Below are 14,293 nucleotides of genomic sequence, written 5' to 3'. Positions count from 1 at the left end.
GATGGGCTTGAACAAAGCCACCAAGGAAATATAGGGTTGTACATTATATATATATATTATAAATAAAGGTATTTATCCTAGAAAATCGTAGCTTTTACAAAATTCTACGGTAACGGTAACGGTCCGTGATAGCGGGTGTCCATTTTCTTAGATACTCCCGTAATAACTACTTGTAGGTCTCCCACGAAACTTCGAAACCTAAGACAGGTTTTGTTTTGTAAACTGCAAATCAGCACAATTTACATTTGGCGGCATAATGATCAAACTTTTTTTAAATTAAATTTTTAATGTCAAATAGTTTTTTTTACGGTAGGCGGACGTGCAAATGGGCCACCTGATGGTAAGTGGTCACCACTGCTCATAGACAATGACGCTGTAAAAAATATTCACCATTCCGTATATCACCAATGCGCCACCAACTTTAAGAACTAAGATGTTATGTCCCTTGTGCCTGTAGTTACACTGGCTCACTCCACCATCAAACCGGAACACAACAATACTGAGTACTGCTGTTTGGCGGTAGAATATCTGATGAGTAGGTGGTACCTACCCAGGCGGGCTTGCACAAAGCCCTACCACCAAGTAAAGTAGTATATATTAGTTCAGTTAGAATTGGAGTTTGTCGATAACAATTTATTTTAATTGTGATTACGTTTTTAATTTTATTTTCTTATACAGCCGTAGTACCGCTCTTCAACCAACCAGTAACTTTATTTCGCTCTCTAAAATTAATTCTTAGTTAAATCGTAACAATTTAGTAAATTGCAATCAAGAATCCCCTCTATTATTCTGCACATCTACGACTGGAGCTCTTCAAAATGAGACCATAACCGATTTTTTATGTGCAGCTATCGTCCCATAATCACGGGAACAAAAATCGACTTACGTTATTAATATATAAGATTGTTATCTAGTAAAAACTATAGGTTATTTGCGTAGCCATTTTCTCCAATTCATTATTAATCCTCATTCAGAAAACATGTCAGTTACCTTAATATTTGAATGAATACTTTAGAAGATCGCTCTCTGTGAAACGGGTAGTCGATTAAATGGCTTTAACAATAAAATATTGACCTTGTTAGTTGAAATTATGCAAATTTATATCTGTAAGCCGTGGACACATTTTGATCTATGTCATCTATAATTTTATCTGCTTTTATCCACAACAACGTATGCCGCCTAGTCATTGTCGTCCACTAATAGCATATACTTATGAAAAAAAAAAATCCGCAGACATTTTTTACTTTCATAGATTCAAGTCATTTGTAAAAAATACATGTGTAAATAAGGCATATTATTTGATACAAGATTATATTGATGATAAAAAAGCGTGGAGTTAATGCTTGTTGACTTCCAGGCAGGAGACAAGACATACATATATAATTGTATTTAACTAACATGACTGTATTTTTAGATGTTGAAAAAGAGTAACTACTGAGTTTCTTGCCAGTTCTTCTCGGTATAATCTACATTCCAAACCGGTGGTAGCTTTTCTTTAAATATTTTGTTAAATGACGATTCAAAAGTGCTTGTAAAAGCCTACTTGATTAAAGTATATTTTGATTTGATTTCAATGAAAGCACGTGCAACTTAGAAACGTGACAAAAGTGTGAACTCTGCATGAGGAAGGAAGGTTAAAGTAAAGAATGTAAAAAACGAAAAACCAATAAGTAAATATTATTTTCAAAACCTAAGCGATTTATTTTAGCATTGTATATACATTTACGAGGCGAGTCCGTGCAACGAAAACACGTAGACCTTAACTGAAGATATATATAATACATATGTATTTGAACCCGCGAAATATATATACATATAGATTATATAAGTAGATAACGGAAAATATCTTTAAGATACTTGAATGCGTGATGAAATTCTGGCAAGTGGCAATCTTCCCACGGGAGCAGCGTGGCGAAGTAAACTCCAAGCTAAGCACTCCTCCGGTGGTTTAATTTGACGAAGAATAACAATAAGTGAATACTAAAACGTACAATATAAGTATTCGTGTAATTTTGCACACAACATGTTTTTCTATTTTGAATTATTGGCCTTTCTTTAACGTTCAATGTCATTCTTACTCGGATCGTGATCGCGCGAATACATTTTTTCCTTATCAAGTTATAATTCCTAATGTAATAAATTATTATCGAAAATTGATAACACGTCGATAGTTTAAATGTTTTGTTTGTGAACGATATGTTTTCGCCTTTCACTTGGTGTTTTTATAATGCAGTTGATGATGGATACGAGAGGTTTGTGTGTTGATGGATTATTTATTTAGTACTTAGTCCACTTCTGCTGACCCAAAATCTAGCTTACCTAGCTCATATATATAGGCTATAACGCATGTGTCCGTGCTTACAAACAACAGTGCCAAAAGACAATCTATCGGTATGTACGATTCCTATCAGCCCCCGATCTATAATGTAATCGAATAGAGGTAAAACTTAAAAGTCGCGCCCTTCCATGCAGAATTTAAAAATAATAATTTAATAAAAGTCACTAAGCAATTGCCTGTATTAACCAATAACTTAATTTTTTTTTAAGCTATTTATTTTGCAATAAATATTATGTTTGAAATGAATATTATAATACTTTTGGCACCTTCTTAAAACCTATAACCTCCTGTCTTGCATTAATTTTAATAATATTTACATAACCTGTCGAATATGTTATTAAATATATCGGTTACTGTAATACTGTACGCATATATACTACATATATATACTAGCTGAAGATTGCTGAGTGTGCCGAACAATTTCATTTGTATAATTGATTATTATATGTTTTTTACATAGTTATGATTATTGTAATAACTTTACTTATTATTGGATAGTCATGATCAGTTGGATTATCAGTAATTAATATTTTGTTGATATTAGTGTTATCATTTCGTTCAATTCGATTTTCTGTTTTTAAAAGTTTAGTTGTGTCTGTGTTTAGTTCAATACGTCGTGTGTTTGTACTGTAACCAATTATTATGATATTATTTTTCAGTACCAAAAATTTCAGGATTAGGTATATTTAAACAAGCTCAGGATATTCGGGATTGACAAATATGAATAAAATATTTTCACAAACATATCGTATAACATAAAGTAGACTAGGAGACAAAACATTTGGATACGTTATTATTCCCTAGATTTAATGTTGGCAATATTAAATGAGTCAAAATATATCTGTTGTAGAGTCTAAGTTACTCTCCCTTGAATATTGTAATCGTAAAACGAACTTAAAACCAATTTGATATAAAATAATTTACTTTTGACCATCCGTTTTGTAAACATATAACAATGCGGTCAAGAGTAATACTATACAAAAAAATAATAAAGTGAAACGATATTTCGTAAGAGACGTCTACTTAAATTAGGCCTTGAAGTTACATTTCAAAATTAAATAATGAGTATATGAATATCGTGCGTAAATGCGGTACATAGGAAGTAAATTTCATTAACAAACCAAACTGCATCCAAATTAAATTTTAATTTAACACAGCAGATGTAAAATGTCGGTCCGTCTCGCAGTAATTAAAGAAAACCTTGACCAAGAAGTGTAACCTGTTTATTATGTTCGTTATTAACAATCATGTTTTATTAATGTTATCTTGCGTGTCGACGATTATAAATTTTTTATTGTTTTTTATTTTTTATCTTTTTGACAAACATTAACGAATCTTATATCGATGGGTAGCATTTTAAAAATTGTAACACAAATACTTACAATGTTTTTTATGTATAATTTATATTACGTATAACATATACTATTTTGTGTTAAGCATAGAAAGTAGCTTGTTCTTCCTTGGAATTCAAGTTGGGCTGCGAAAGAACGGACAGACAGAGTTACTATCACATTTTTAATATTAGTATAGATTCTAGTTATAATATTAAAAAAAATATTTACTTTTAAATGATTAAGTTAAGTACCTCGGAAATTTATTGCTATATTAGTAATGTAATAAATGAGACTAAAATGTTTCATTAGAATAGAGTTGACAAAGATCAGTGAATATTAAACATAAATATCTCCAGCATATTACATTTTCACCGGCACGCCCTTCCGGTTCGAGTTGTGTATTTGATCCCGTTTATAATTGTAAACCAACTCAATGCCAACGAAAAAAGAATCCAGTTACATTAATATCCGTTGAACTGAGTAAGGGTACTTTTCTATTTCCAGTTTTGCAGTGGGGTCAGAGTTATTCGGACGAAGTCTATTCAATAAGATGACAGTTGTGACGTTACCCCCGGAGTCCAGCCACGATACGGAAGCGGACACTTCCATGCAGACATACGAGCAGAGGGCACCGACCAACTCGAGACTGCAGGAGGGACAAAGCAAGCAAGGTATTGCACTTTTTTATTCATGTATTTGCATTCGTATGTATTTGTTAGCACTTTTCGCATGTTATTAATTCCTTGGTTGGACCAGTTGGGCTACCGTATAAGGCTTTTTTTACAATCCCGGAAATTACGTAAAAATTGCGCCTGAACTTTAACCGTTTGACGTGCAAAAGTAAGAAGTAACATTACCGTTGTTTTGGCTCTCCAGGGCGTCATTTTATCATAATGTAAATATAAACACTTGGTAGGGCTTTGTTCAAGTGCATCTGGGTGGGTATTACTCGCTGGTATTTACCGCCAGACAGCGGTACTTGGTATTGCTGTGTTCGGATTGAAGGGTGACTGATCTAGTGACTACAGATACAAGGGACATAACATCAGAATTCCCAATATTTCTATTTATTATCTCTCGTCTCTGGGTGGTGTGTCTACTTACCACAAACATAAAACAAATAAACATTGTAACAAACTTTTTCGGTTTCACTCTCAGCATGATGAAAAGAACTGAACTTTTCTTGAAACGAGTCGAAGGCGAAGGTAGGATTTTTATCGATAGGTAACGCATGTGAATCGAAATAGTTCTTAAACGTGGTTTTTAAAAATTTGAGCAAAAGAGTTATTTTAGTAGAGTTTGGTTAATTTGATTCTTATTAATGAGCAGACAAATCAATATACTTACTTACTACTTACTCCGTTTTTATTTTTTCAGTTCCAGATAGCAGAACGCAGTTCATTGAACAACAGCTATACAGTGCCAATCACGAAGATAACGTGACTGAATTAGAGCCAAAAATTCATACCAAAAAGTCCCCATTCATTCACCAGAGAGATGTCAAGAGGGAAGCACCGAGATTATCATCAGCTATCAGCTATAGTAGAAATCCCTTCGATGAAACATATGATGAATCTAAAAACCCATTCGCTGATGAAATTAATGATCCGACTAACCCGTTTGCTGATGATGTTGATGACGACGATGATTACGACAAAAATCTAAATCCTTTTTCATGAGTGCGAGAGAGGTTTCGTGTTTGGTAAATACTTGTCTGTGCACTGACGTATGTAAATGACTTTACGATAGTATACATGTTTTGGTATAATAATATTAATCTAAGATAAGTTAAGATTAATAATATTAATTTTGTCTATTACGAAGAATGACTGCCAGTAGTCTTTTCCATAATATGGTAACGTAAAAAACTGATTCGTTGATGAAAAATATTTCGATTAATTTAAACTAGGTTTAGGGAACACATTTAATCGTAATTGTTTTTATAAAATTATTTCCGATTACATATTTTGAAGTTTCAATTATTTTTATTTTTTAAATATAAGAAACAACAAGAATAGCTCAAAACCTTTCAAAAGGTATTATAGGCACGGTTTAGATTTGTTGAAAAAACACAGTTCGATGTTGCATTAAACCAAAAGCACCACGAATGAGGATCGAATCCTGGGTCCTCATAATTTCCAATCAGTTTTATCAATCGTTCCGACATTGTAATTATTATTATTCAAGTACTTTACATCTTCTATCTAAGTTCACCTGTTAGTATGTGTGGATCAAATATTGCAACTGTATTTTAAATTAGTTCAACCAAGCCGCGTTCAATTCTTCCACACGGTTTTGATGCTAGTGAGTAGAGCTGATGTAGTAAACCTGTGTATTCCCAGTTTCCCATTGCGAAACTTTATAACCAATATGAAAATATATTTCACGAACTGATAACACGATTAAGCACCTTGGTATCATACGGCTTAAGTGGTATTATCGTACAATTTGATGAATCATTGGAATTGAGATGAATCAGTTTAAGACTGACTGCCCTTGACTTTGATGATTTTCGAAAACCGAATGATTACATACAAAGGCATTCTAATTATTGAAGGAATATTACATTTATATTAAATCTTATTTAACCATAGACAAAAAAATATATATTCTTCAGCTGAACTAATGTATCCTCTATTTTTAAGGTTTTAAAACCCAAACAATCTCATGATAACTTTTCTGCAAATTTGAACTCGCTTATACAGTATTTATGAATTCGTAGTATACTTGTTCGAGTTGACGATATTCAGAATCAGGTTAGGTTCGTAACTCATCGACGAGCGGCTATTATTTGTAATAAATAAAAACCTACTTCGTGTAAGGATATAAGGAGTGGTCGAAAGGAAACAACAATATGGAAATTTTCAAAGCATTTTATTTATGACCTTTAACACTGTGTATAATATATTTTGATAGTACATTTAGAGCAATGAGTAATATTACCAATTATTACATTGTTCTTATTTTTATAAATTTGAATGAAATCCATAAATTATATATAGAATATATAATTATTCAAATATCATTCTCGCCCAACAAACAACAATCACTATCGAAATCACAAGGACCGGCCCGGAGCGGCCTCGCCGTTGTATACTCTCGGGTAGCGCTAACCCCTCTACCCTCACTCCTCCAACACTCCCGAACAACTAATACTTAAACATAAATTACACGAAACAGTGAACAGAATTTTAGAAAACAGCTATTCCTATAAAAATAACAGTAGCCTTAGAGTACACCCTATAAAAATATATATAATCCAGCTTAAGCCGTTATCTCTAATTTAAAAAGATCTTTTGGAACTACAAAAATATAACCGAACGAAGCTTTGCAAACGAACTTATATCATTAGAGAAATTAAATATATTACGTCATCATTTCGTGTTTTAAATTTTTCCCTTTAATAAACTAGATAAACACGATTCTGCTATGCAAAATACATTATTCTAGTTGAAAAAGAGGAATTAACAGCGTTGGAATGTTATAAATAAATGACTAGAAATAAATTTATTACAAACAGTACATACGACTTGAGATCCTTTCATCCTTTAGATAATATGAGAGTTACACATATAGCAATATATTTGTGGTATAGAACAAATTTGGACACGAGACATATTCACAACTTTAAGTTAATGAAAAGGACGTTTTAATGGATAAATAAAGCACAATGTCAGAATCCTCTAGAACGGCGATGGCGTATGGCGAGGTGCCGGTAACGTAAGTATTCGACGTTGCGCCCGGCGGAAACGTCGATTTCGAAAACGACTTCAACCATCTCGACGACAATTATTGTATTATTACAATTTTAATAAATATTATAACACACAGCATGACTAAATTTGGATAATACTTTTTGATCTTAAAACTATTTATCTATGCTAAGTTATTATCTGAATATTCTAGTGTTATGCCGAGAATTTGTCTACGATTCAGGGCGCAAGCCGGTGACTGGACTTTAAAACGTAGAAGAAAGCAATTATGTCAAAATTTATATATAATTATGTATATATTTTTTTTTCTAATATTTCTGAAACTCATATATGCCAAACGAACTATTTAAAGACATTTATTTACATTTACTAAACTTTACTTAAGCTTACAGAGTTGTCACGAGATAGAATTATATAATACGATTTATTCCGAAAATAGTCACCTACAAGCGATAGTTAAGTGACGATTATTTATTTAACATCCATCGAAGCGGTAACAAGATTAAGAGTCGTTTGGAATCATAGAATTGAGGAAATGAATATAAAAGGGCACAAAACTATAATCACATCAATTACTCTAACTACGGTGATAGATTGCCATCTCTGCGACATTACGAACTCTATGGTAGGGTGAATTTGTGAAGGAAGTTAGATGATTATAAATGTATTTAACATAACACCGAGATATTTAAAAAACTACTTGGTGTGAGTTCGCAGCACGGTATTGTACCTATGGATCTACCCTATCACATACAATGTAAACTACAGAGTAGTTGTGACTAGACACTTCGGAATGATTTGTGACGCTGGACACTAACGAATGATGATTTAAATCATTACGTGATCGTGAATACACCGGTAACATCACATTAACCTACTTTATACAATCCATTTCAATAAAATTATTAAATTGAAAATATTATAATAAACTACAACACAAATATATTAAATTATTTACGACATCAGAAGCATTTAAATTATTTTGAAACACGTAGTTCTACATTTAACTACATTGCCATTCAATTATATATGTATTTACAATCATTCAATACTAGTTTTAAATCAAACGTTACGTATGACGTCATACGGATTATCCAACCGAGGTGGCCCGTTTGAGCCTCAAAATATAATCTACCGTTCAAGTCATACGTATATACAAGTTAAATTACATCAATAATGTATGTAACATTAGGGAAAAATCTATATAGATCATTTCATTTTGTCATTTCTCTGTTCATCGTTTTTTATCCTCACGGTACAATATGGAGTCCATTGGAGACATCGCCGACTTGTTTTGTGCGCAACATATGTTTTGACAATACTTACTGCACGAAACACTAATTATTTTTTTTTTTACTTGGCATATATTTTTATATGAGTCATTGCACCTCAATAACTTAAAACTATTAAGCTTATATTAAAATTTTAAATAACATTTCCAAACAATTTAAGTTAAAAAAAAACAAGGCAAGATTTTATCGTCTACATTGTAATATGTAATGCAACATTTTTTTTTCTTTTTAATATTTGGCAAGAAAGGAAACAAACGGCGATGCAAAGACCCGTAACATTTATACACTGTCGAAAATACATAGATAAAAAACTTATTATAAAATTGTGCGTCCTACCATAGATATTAAAACAGCCCGCTTATATTTCAATACATTAGGTAATTATTTGTGTAAATAGTTTTTTTTTTATCTTACCCCATTCCCGCTATCGGTGCACCGGTTTGGTCCCAACTCACACTTGACCATAAATTTAAAACTATTTTGAACATTGTAAAAATATAACAACATATAAAACACCCAATCTATATTTACGTATAGATCGTTTGTCGCATTAAATGCCATATACAATACTGTTAATAATAAACAGATATGCTAAATTAATTGAATCTTTGGTATATAATTTCGAATGATAATTATAAAATATATTATTAACTATATTCATTTAGTACGTGGTCCCAGCTAGGACACGCGTTCCAGTAGTATTTTATTATTCTGCAAAAACACTCTCTCTTTCGAAAATTCAAAGTATTATTTTTCGATTAATGAAATTTTAAATAAAGTAATTCGTTATCTTTAATCTCTCTACCAAACCAGTCACAGAATTCTCTATATTTAGTCTTAACTTTTGCTCGACATTTCTATTACTGATTTACAGAATCAAATATATCTCCATCGTTAGTGTCGTAGATTAACAATAGATGCATAGATTAAACAGCTCGGAGACCTCGATTACATAAAACTAATCAACTACGGATAAAATAGATACAGATATAATATTCGATGCGAGGGCCGATCGAGCTCTGGATACGAATTTCGGTCCGTCGCGTTCGAACATATTCGCGCGACTGCATAGAATAACAAAAATGATTATTTATACTTCAGCAGCTCACCCGTACCCAGAGCTCCTCGAGCGATCGAGCAAAAGCCTAGGGGGCCGTTTCAATATCTATCCGAGGTCCGCAAAGCGGGGAGCGGTCTGTGCGCGAGCGTCCGTCGGTCGGCGACGCACTTAATAAACGAGTATAGACTCCATGGTGAGGGCGTCTCATGCGGCGAGGCGCGCGGCGGGGGGCGCGGCGGGAGCGGGCGGCGCGGGGGGAGCGGGGCGGCGGCGCGACGACCGCGACCTGCGCGCGGACACCTTCAGCGGGTGTGTACATACATATGCACCGACCGGCTGCTGCTCGCTTACGACTAGGCTACGACTACTGGGACCGATCTTAGCTGGCAGTCGATGACGGTAAACGTTACGCTCGGTAGTTTTCGAGTTGGAAATACTTTTGATCTTCTTTAAATTTTAAGATATTTTTCGAATGGAATAATAGATATTTCTTTTTTACTACTGTCATTACTTCCACGTATACATAGTTGATCAAATATATAAATTGTTAACATTACATATGAAGATGTTTCAATAAGCATTTCACATCAAGTCCGCGAAACAAAATTTTATTTTAAATAGAAAATATCTTAACATTAATAAACAAACATTAAAAATCGGTCATTGACAGAGGCTTATTAAAAAGCATCTTCATAAAGTAAAAATGTTCAATATTTTCCATTCAATATATATTTATTAAGATCATATTTAAAAGTTGAATATTGAAAAAATTAAAATCATTCAATTATATCTATTACTTATTCTAATAAACAGATAATATATAATCTCACCTAATCTGTCCGGCGAGCAACGGGTTGATCGCATACAGCCAGTCATGCACCTCCTTGTCCCCTAAGGTCTGCAGTAGATAGCCACGCTCCTTGCTCACCACACTATAAACATTCGAGTAGATTATCGTCAGAAATATACTCATATATTTACAATTTGGAAGGTAATGGATCCAAGTCCTATTTGATAATTATCATTTCCATGTTATGAGGTTTATTCAATGTTGTTTGCATAATATTATCTGTGAACTTGACTTCAAACCGACGACGTATAATTGTGTTACTAACATCAAATTAAGTTTTATTCGTTATATTTTTTTTTTTAGATTAGGAGGGATTATAAAAGTCTGAACTATCCGAGCTAATGTATTTAAAGGTGTCAAAAAAAGAGGTGTTTTAAAGGTTCGATGTCAGGTCACACGCAGGGTCGACCGGGAACGTGACGAATACATAAAAGTAGAGAATACCTGAATGTGTTCGGCATCCGCACCATCTGCTCCTGGTCCTCCGAGTACTCCACGTGCGCGTTGGCGAGGTTGATGACGGCGCGCTCCACCGGGTCGCGCTCATCGCGGTAGATGAACACGTACGGTCGACGGACCACCTGCGAGAAACGAAGTTATTAACGATTCTCTCGTGGGTATCAAACATGTAGCTAGAGGGGGGGGGGATTGACCGTACCAGCCAGCGTTTCTTCCAGCCATGCGTGCCGTGTTGCAGCACGTTGAGGTACCCGCGGCGCGCCACGGCGGCCGATACGCGCACCTCCTCGCAGTCGGGCACGAAGAGCGCGCCGGCGCCCAGCAGCGAGCCCGCCAGCGCGCCCGACACGGCGGCCGCGCCCCAGCCGCCCGCCGCCGCCGCCTTCTCCAGCAGCGCGCGCTCCGGGGAGCACAGCCTGCGGGGCGAGGCCATGGCATTCAGATCCACTCATGGGTAACAAATTAATAAGAGCCAGCGTCATGATGATGACTGTGTGATGATTTACGAGTTAAAATGTAATATTCTACAATTCTTTAAACGTTTTGTATAACAAAATGTTGAATTAGTAATATCGTAAAAGGTGGTCAACAGCAACGAAAGAAGACACTCACTCGAAGCTACTGGCACTGTGTATGGAGGACAGAAGACTGGGCGTCGAGATATCGGCCGAGACGCCTTCGTCCACAGGCGTGGCGGGTGATACCGCCGCATCTACGTCCTTGTTGTTATTGCCTATTCTTCCTATAAATTACAAATATAAGTGTTAAATAAACAAACTTTACAATTATATAAATGACCGCCCTTAGTGCGGGTCATGTAGCAAACGTTTAAGCACTTGAATAAAGTTTTGAGTTTATTCAGATAACAACAGTTACCAATTAAATCAAGGTTAGAGACAAAATCGTATAATAATAATTTTCAGTAAATTAATAATTTCTAAAAAAATCGTGCATATGCAAACGGAAAAACACATCCATTCCGTTTTTTAATCTGTAAGAAATCAATATCAATTTATCGCTATCCGTTAAGCGGTTGAGTAGGACCCTGCGCGCGTACCCTGTATGAGCTTGATGAACTTGGAGGCGAGGTCCCGCTCGCGCGGACTCATGTCCCACGGCTCGTACACGGCGTCGTCGCGGGCGTACGCGCACTCCGACGCAGCCTTCGCCGCCATGTTGCTCACCTCCTGTACAGAAGACATTCATTCGTAAACATACTGTACAATACTTGCCTCGAGGTTGATTTTTTTTACCAGCGTTGACACGCTGACTTACACGTTGACAAGATATTTGAACATTTATAGTTGTTATCAGGGCTGTCTATTGCTCAAGGGCCTCCAGACTTTTAAATTCGGCTCTGTTGCCATTTATTTTTACTACTTACGATTTGGATTTAAGAATAGTATACCTTTTCTGTCTTAGTAAAGTCGTTAGGTGCGACTGTGTTTTCGTGTCCGTGACGGAGGCGCTCGCGGAGCGCTAGGAAATGTCTTGTCCGACCGACTTGCTCCAGCCGTGTCATCTTCTCAAGCTCCCACTGAAATCATAACATCATTAGTTTCACTTCTACAATTAGTTTCGTAGGCAAGGCGGCGACAGTTTGAGAACCACTTTTGAGCAAATTATTAACTAAAAATGTTGCTAGGTTAAAAAAATATTGTAATTTAAAATTTTTAAAAAGAGTATAATTAACAAGCAATTAAAAAATTCAAAAAGGTGTATTATGTAAAATAAGAATAATTATGTAAAATATATAATTCTTTGTATAAATATTTAATATAAAGCTTATGTATTAAATGATAAAGCGTGTATACTTCAAGGTTACAAATGTGTGATGGAGGTAAAATATCTAGCATCGTCCTATGATCTTTAACAAGAACAATAATATCAGGTAAAAGAGGATAAGGGCGAATCTACACTCCTTGAAAAATATTTCAAACAAAATCGTTATCTATAAATAGAATCATTAAAAAAAACTAACATTCAAAATCATAAATTGATGGTGAATCATTAAACAATGCTTCGTTCTCTTCTCTCAAATGTCAAATCGAATGTTGTTAGAAAGAGACAAATCAGTGTTTAACTGTGCGCCGCTAAACAAAGTTTATAACAAAAGCTATTTGTGTTTTAGCTAATGTAAGTCCGCCCTTGTACAAATAGAAAAAAAAAACTAAATATATAACACTATATTTGTTTGTATATATGCGTGAAGTAGAGATGAATGGGCAAGTAACCAGTACACAAATTACTTTTCAGTAGCTATTTAGTACGAATGACTAGAACACCAAATGAATGATTGCGCACATACTAAATAGCTAAGGAAACATATTTGTGGACCTGGAATTTATCGATAATGTCGAGCGGCCAATCATAGATCAGTTTGCGCCAGATACGTTTCTGTTTGAGTAAAAGAAAACAATAGTTAATGACTTTTGTTACAAGATGTTTGGTATTACACTAAACTGCATCCTTTGTTTAACGAAGAGGAAATTTCAAAACACAAATACAGGAATCTTAGCTTGCAAATAAAATTATATCCAAACTACTAGCTTAGAAAAAATAAATTACACCGTAGAGAAAACGACACACGTATCATTGCTATAAAAAAAATATACGCTTACTCGATTAGCCAAAGAACATGCGAATTTTGTCAAGTGTGTCTGAGGTCGGACTCCTTTCCTCTAATATTTATTAAAAACTTAGCGACATTATAGAGAATCTAAAGAGTTGAGAGTGAATCATTGTTATAAATAAATATCCAGACCTGATGGTCGAAAATGAGCGAGTCGCCGCGCGGGCGCCAGCCGTGCAGGTTCTCCTCCCCGCGCACGTACGTGCCGCTCGTATCCAACACGCGGCGCTGACGACGCTGAACACCTGGGGCGGAAAAGATTATTATATTTCATCGATGCTGTAGTATGAGTAATTAAGATCAAGGTATCGACCGATGAAATATTTAGACCGAATGCGTGTTCAAGTAAATAGATAACAGAATTTAGATATCGGACGGCGTGGTTGCGTGCGCGTACCCGGCTCGAGCGCGCGGTGCAGGCTGAGCTCGTAGAGGCCGGTGAGGCGGTCGGCGCGCGCGGCGCGGGAGCCGAACAGCGCGCGGCGCAGCGAGCGGCCCGCGCCCGTGCGCGCCTCGCGCCCCACCACCACCACCGACAGGTCCTTCGTCACGATGGCCGGCCGCCCGCAGTTCTCCACCTGCAAGCCCTTCCGTTAGCGACGGCGACGACAGACG

General features: G+C 35.6%; 3 protein-coding genes across 22 annotated transcripts in view; 2 read left to right on the top strand and 1 right to left on the bottom strand.

Annotated features, from left to right (window-relative positions):
- LOC113400292 (vacuolar protein sorting-associated protein 11 homolog) overlaps positions 1-14,293 on the top strand; it is a 118,825-nt gene that overhangs the window by 16,447 nt on the left and 88,085 nt on the right. The window lies entirely within an intron of this gene.
- On the top strand, positions 2,050-5,489 carry LOC113400295 (uncharacterized). 2 transcript variants are annotated; one of them, XM_026639815.2, is made up of 3 exons: positions 2,050-2,252; positions 4,177-4,343; positions 5,050-5,423. In XM_026639815.2, exons 1-3 carry the CDS (start codon positions 2,197-2,199, stop codon positions 5,349-5,351), a joined length of 525 nt encoding a protein of 174 aa, XP_026495600.2. In that variant the 5' UTR covers positions 2,050-2,196; the 3' UTR covers positions 5,352-5,423. The 2 variants fall into 2 exon arrangements, with proteins under 2 accessions (XP_026495600.2, XP_026495601.2); XM_026639816.2 differs by having other exon boundaries at positions 2,248-2,391; positions 5,050-5,489.
- Positions 6,528-14,293, bottom strand: part of Unc-104 (uncoordinated-104) — a 98,622-nt gene continuing 90,856 nt past the window's right edge. For 11 of the 19 annotated variants that reach the window (XM_064217521.1, XM_064217525.1, XM_064217530.1 and 8 more), the window contains 10 exons: positions 14,076-14,256; positions 13,811-13,923; positions 13,384-13,443; positions 12,455-12,583; positions 12,104-12,233; positions 11,659-11,788; positions 11,246-11,462; positions 11,032-11,168; positions 10,568-10,669; positions 6,528-10,037 (listed from right to left, as the gene is read on the bottom strand). In XM_064217521.1, coding sequence (XP_064073591.1) covers positions 9,836-10,037; positions 10,568-10,669; positions 11,032-11,168; positions 11,246-11,462; positions 11,659-11,788; positions 12,104-12,233; positions 12,455-12,583; positions 13,384-13,443; positions 13,811-13,923; positions 14,076-14,256 — 1,401 coding nt within the window. In that variant the 3' untranslated portion in view covers positions 6,528-9,835. The remainder of the gene's footprint in view (positions 10,038-10,567; positions 10,670-11,031; positions 11,169-11,245; positions 11,463-11,658; positions 11,789-12,103; positions 12,234-12,454; positions 12,584-13,383; positions 13,444-13,810; positions 13,924-14,075; positions 14,257-14,293) is intronic. The other 8 variants (XM_064217527.1, XM_064217528.1, XM_064217533.1 and 5 more) reach the window with 3 other exon arrangements.

This window comes from Vanessa tameamea, chromosome 17 (assembly GCF_037043105.1).
Source record: "Vanessa tameamea isolate UH-Manoa-2023 chromosome 17, ilVanTame1 primary haplotype, whole genome shotgun sequence".
NCBI classification, from domain to species: Eukaryota; Metazoa; Arthropoda; class Insecta; order Lepidoptera; family Nymphalidae; genus Vanessa; species Vanessa tameamea.
The sequence above is the reverse complement of the archived record's forward strand: the minus strand, read 5'-3'. Positions and strand labels throughout refer to the sequence as shown.

Bases quoted from the DNA above. Each gene is read 5' to 3' on its own strand.
- LOC113400295 (XM_026639815.2), top strand. From the start codon at position 2,197: ATGTTTTCGCCTTTCACTTGGTGTTTTTATAATGCAGTTGATGATGGA. The intron at 2,253-4,176 runs GTTTGTGTGTTG...TTCTATTTCCAG, and splicing joins GTTGATGATGGATACGAGAG to TTTTGCAGTGGGGTCAGAGT. The intron at 4,344-5,049 runs GTATTGCACTTT...TTATTTTTTCAG, and splicing joins GGAGGGACAAAGCAAGCAAG to TTCCAGATAGCAGAACGCAG.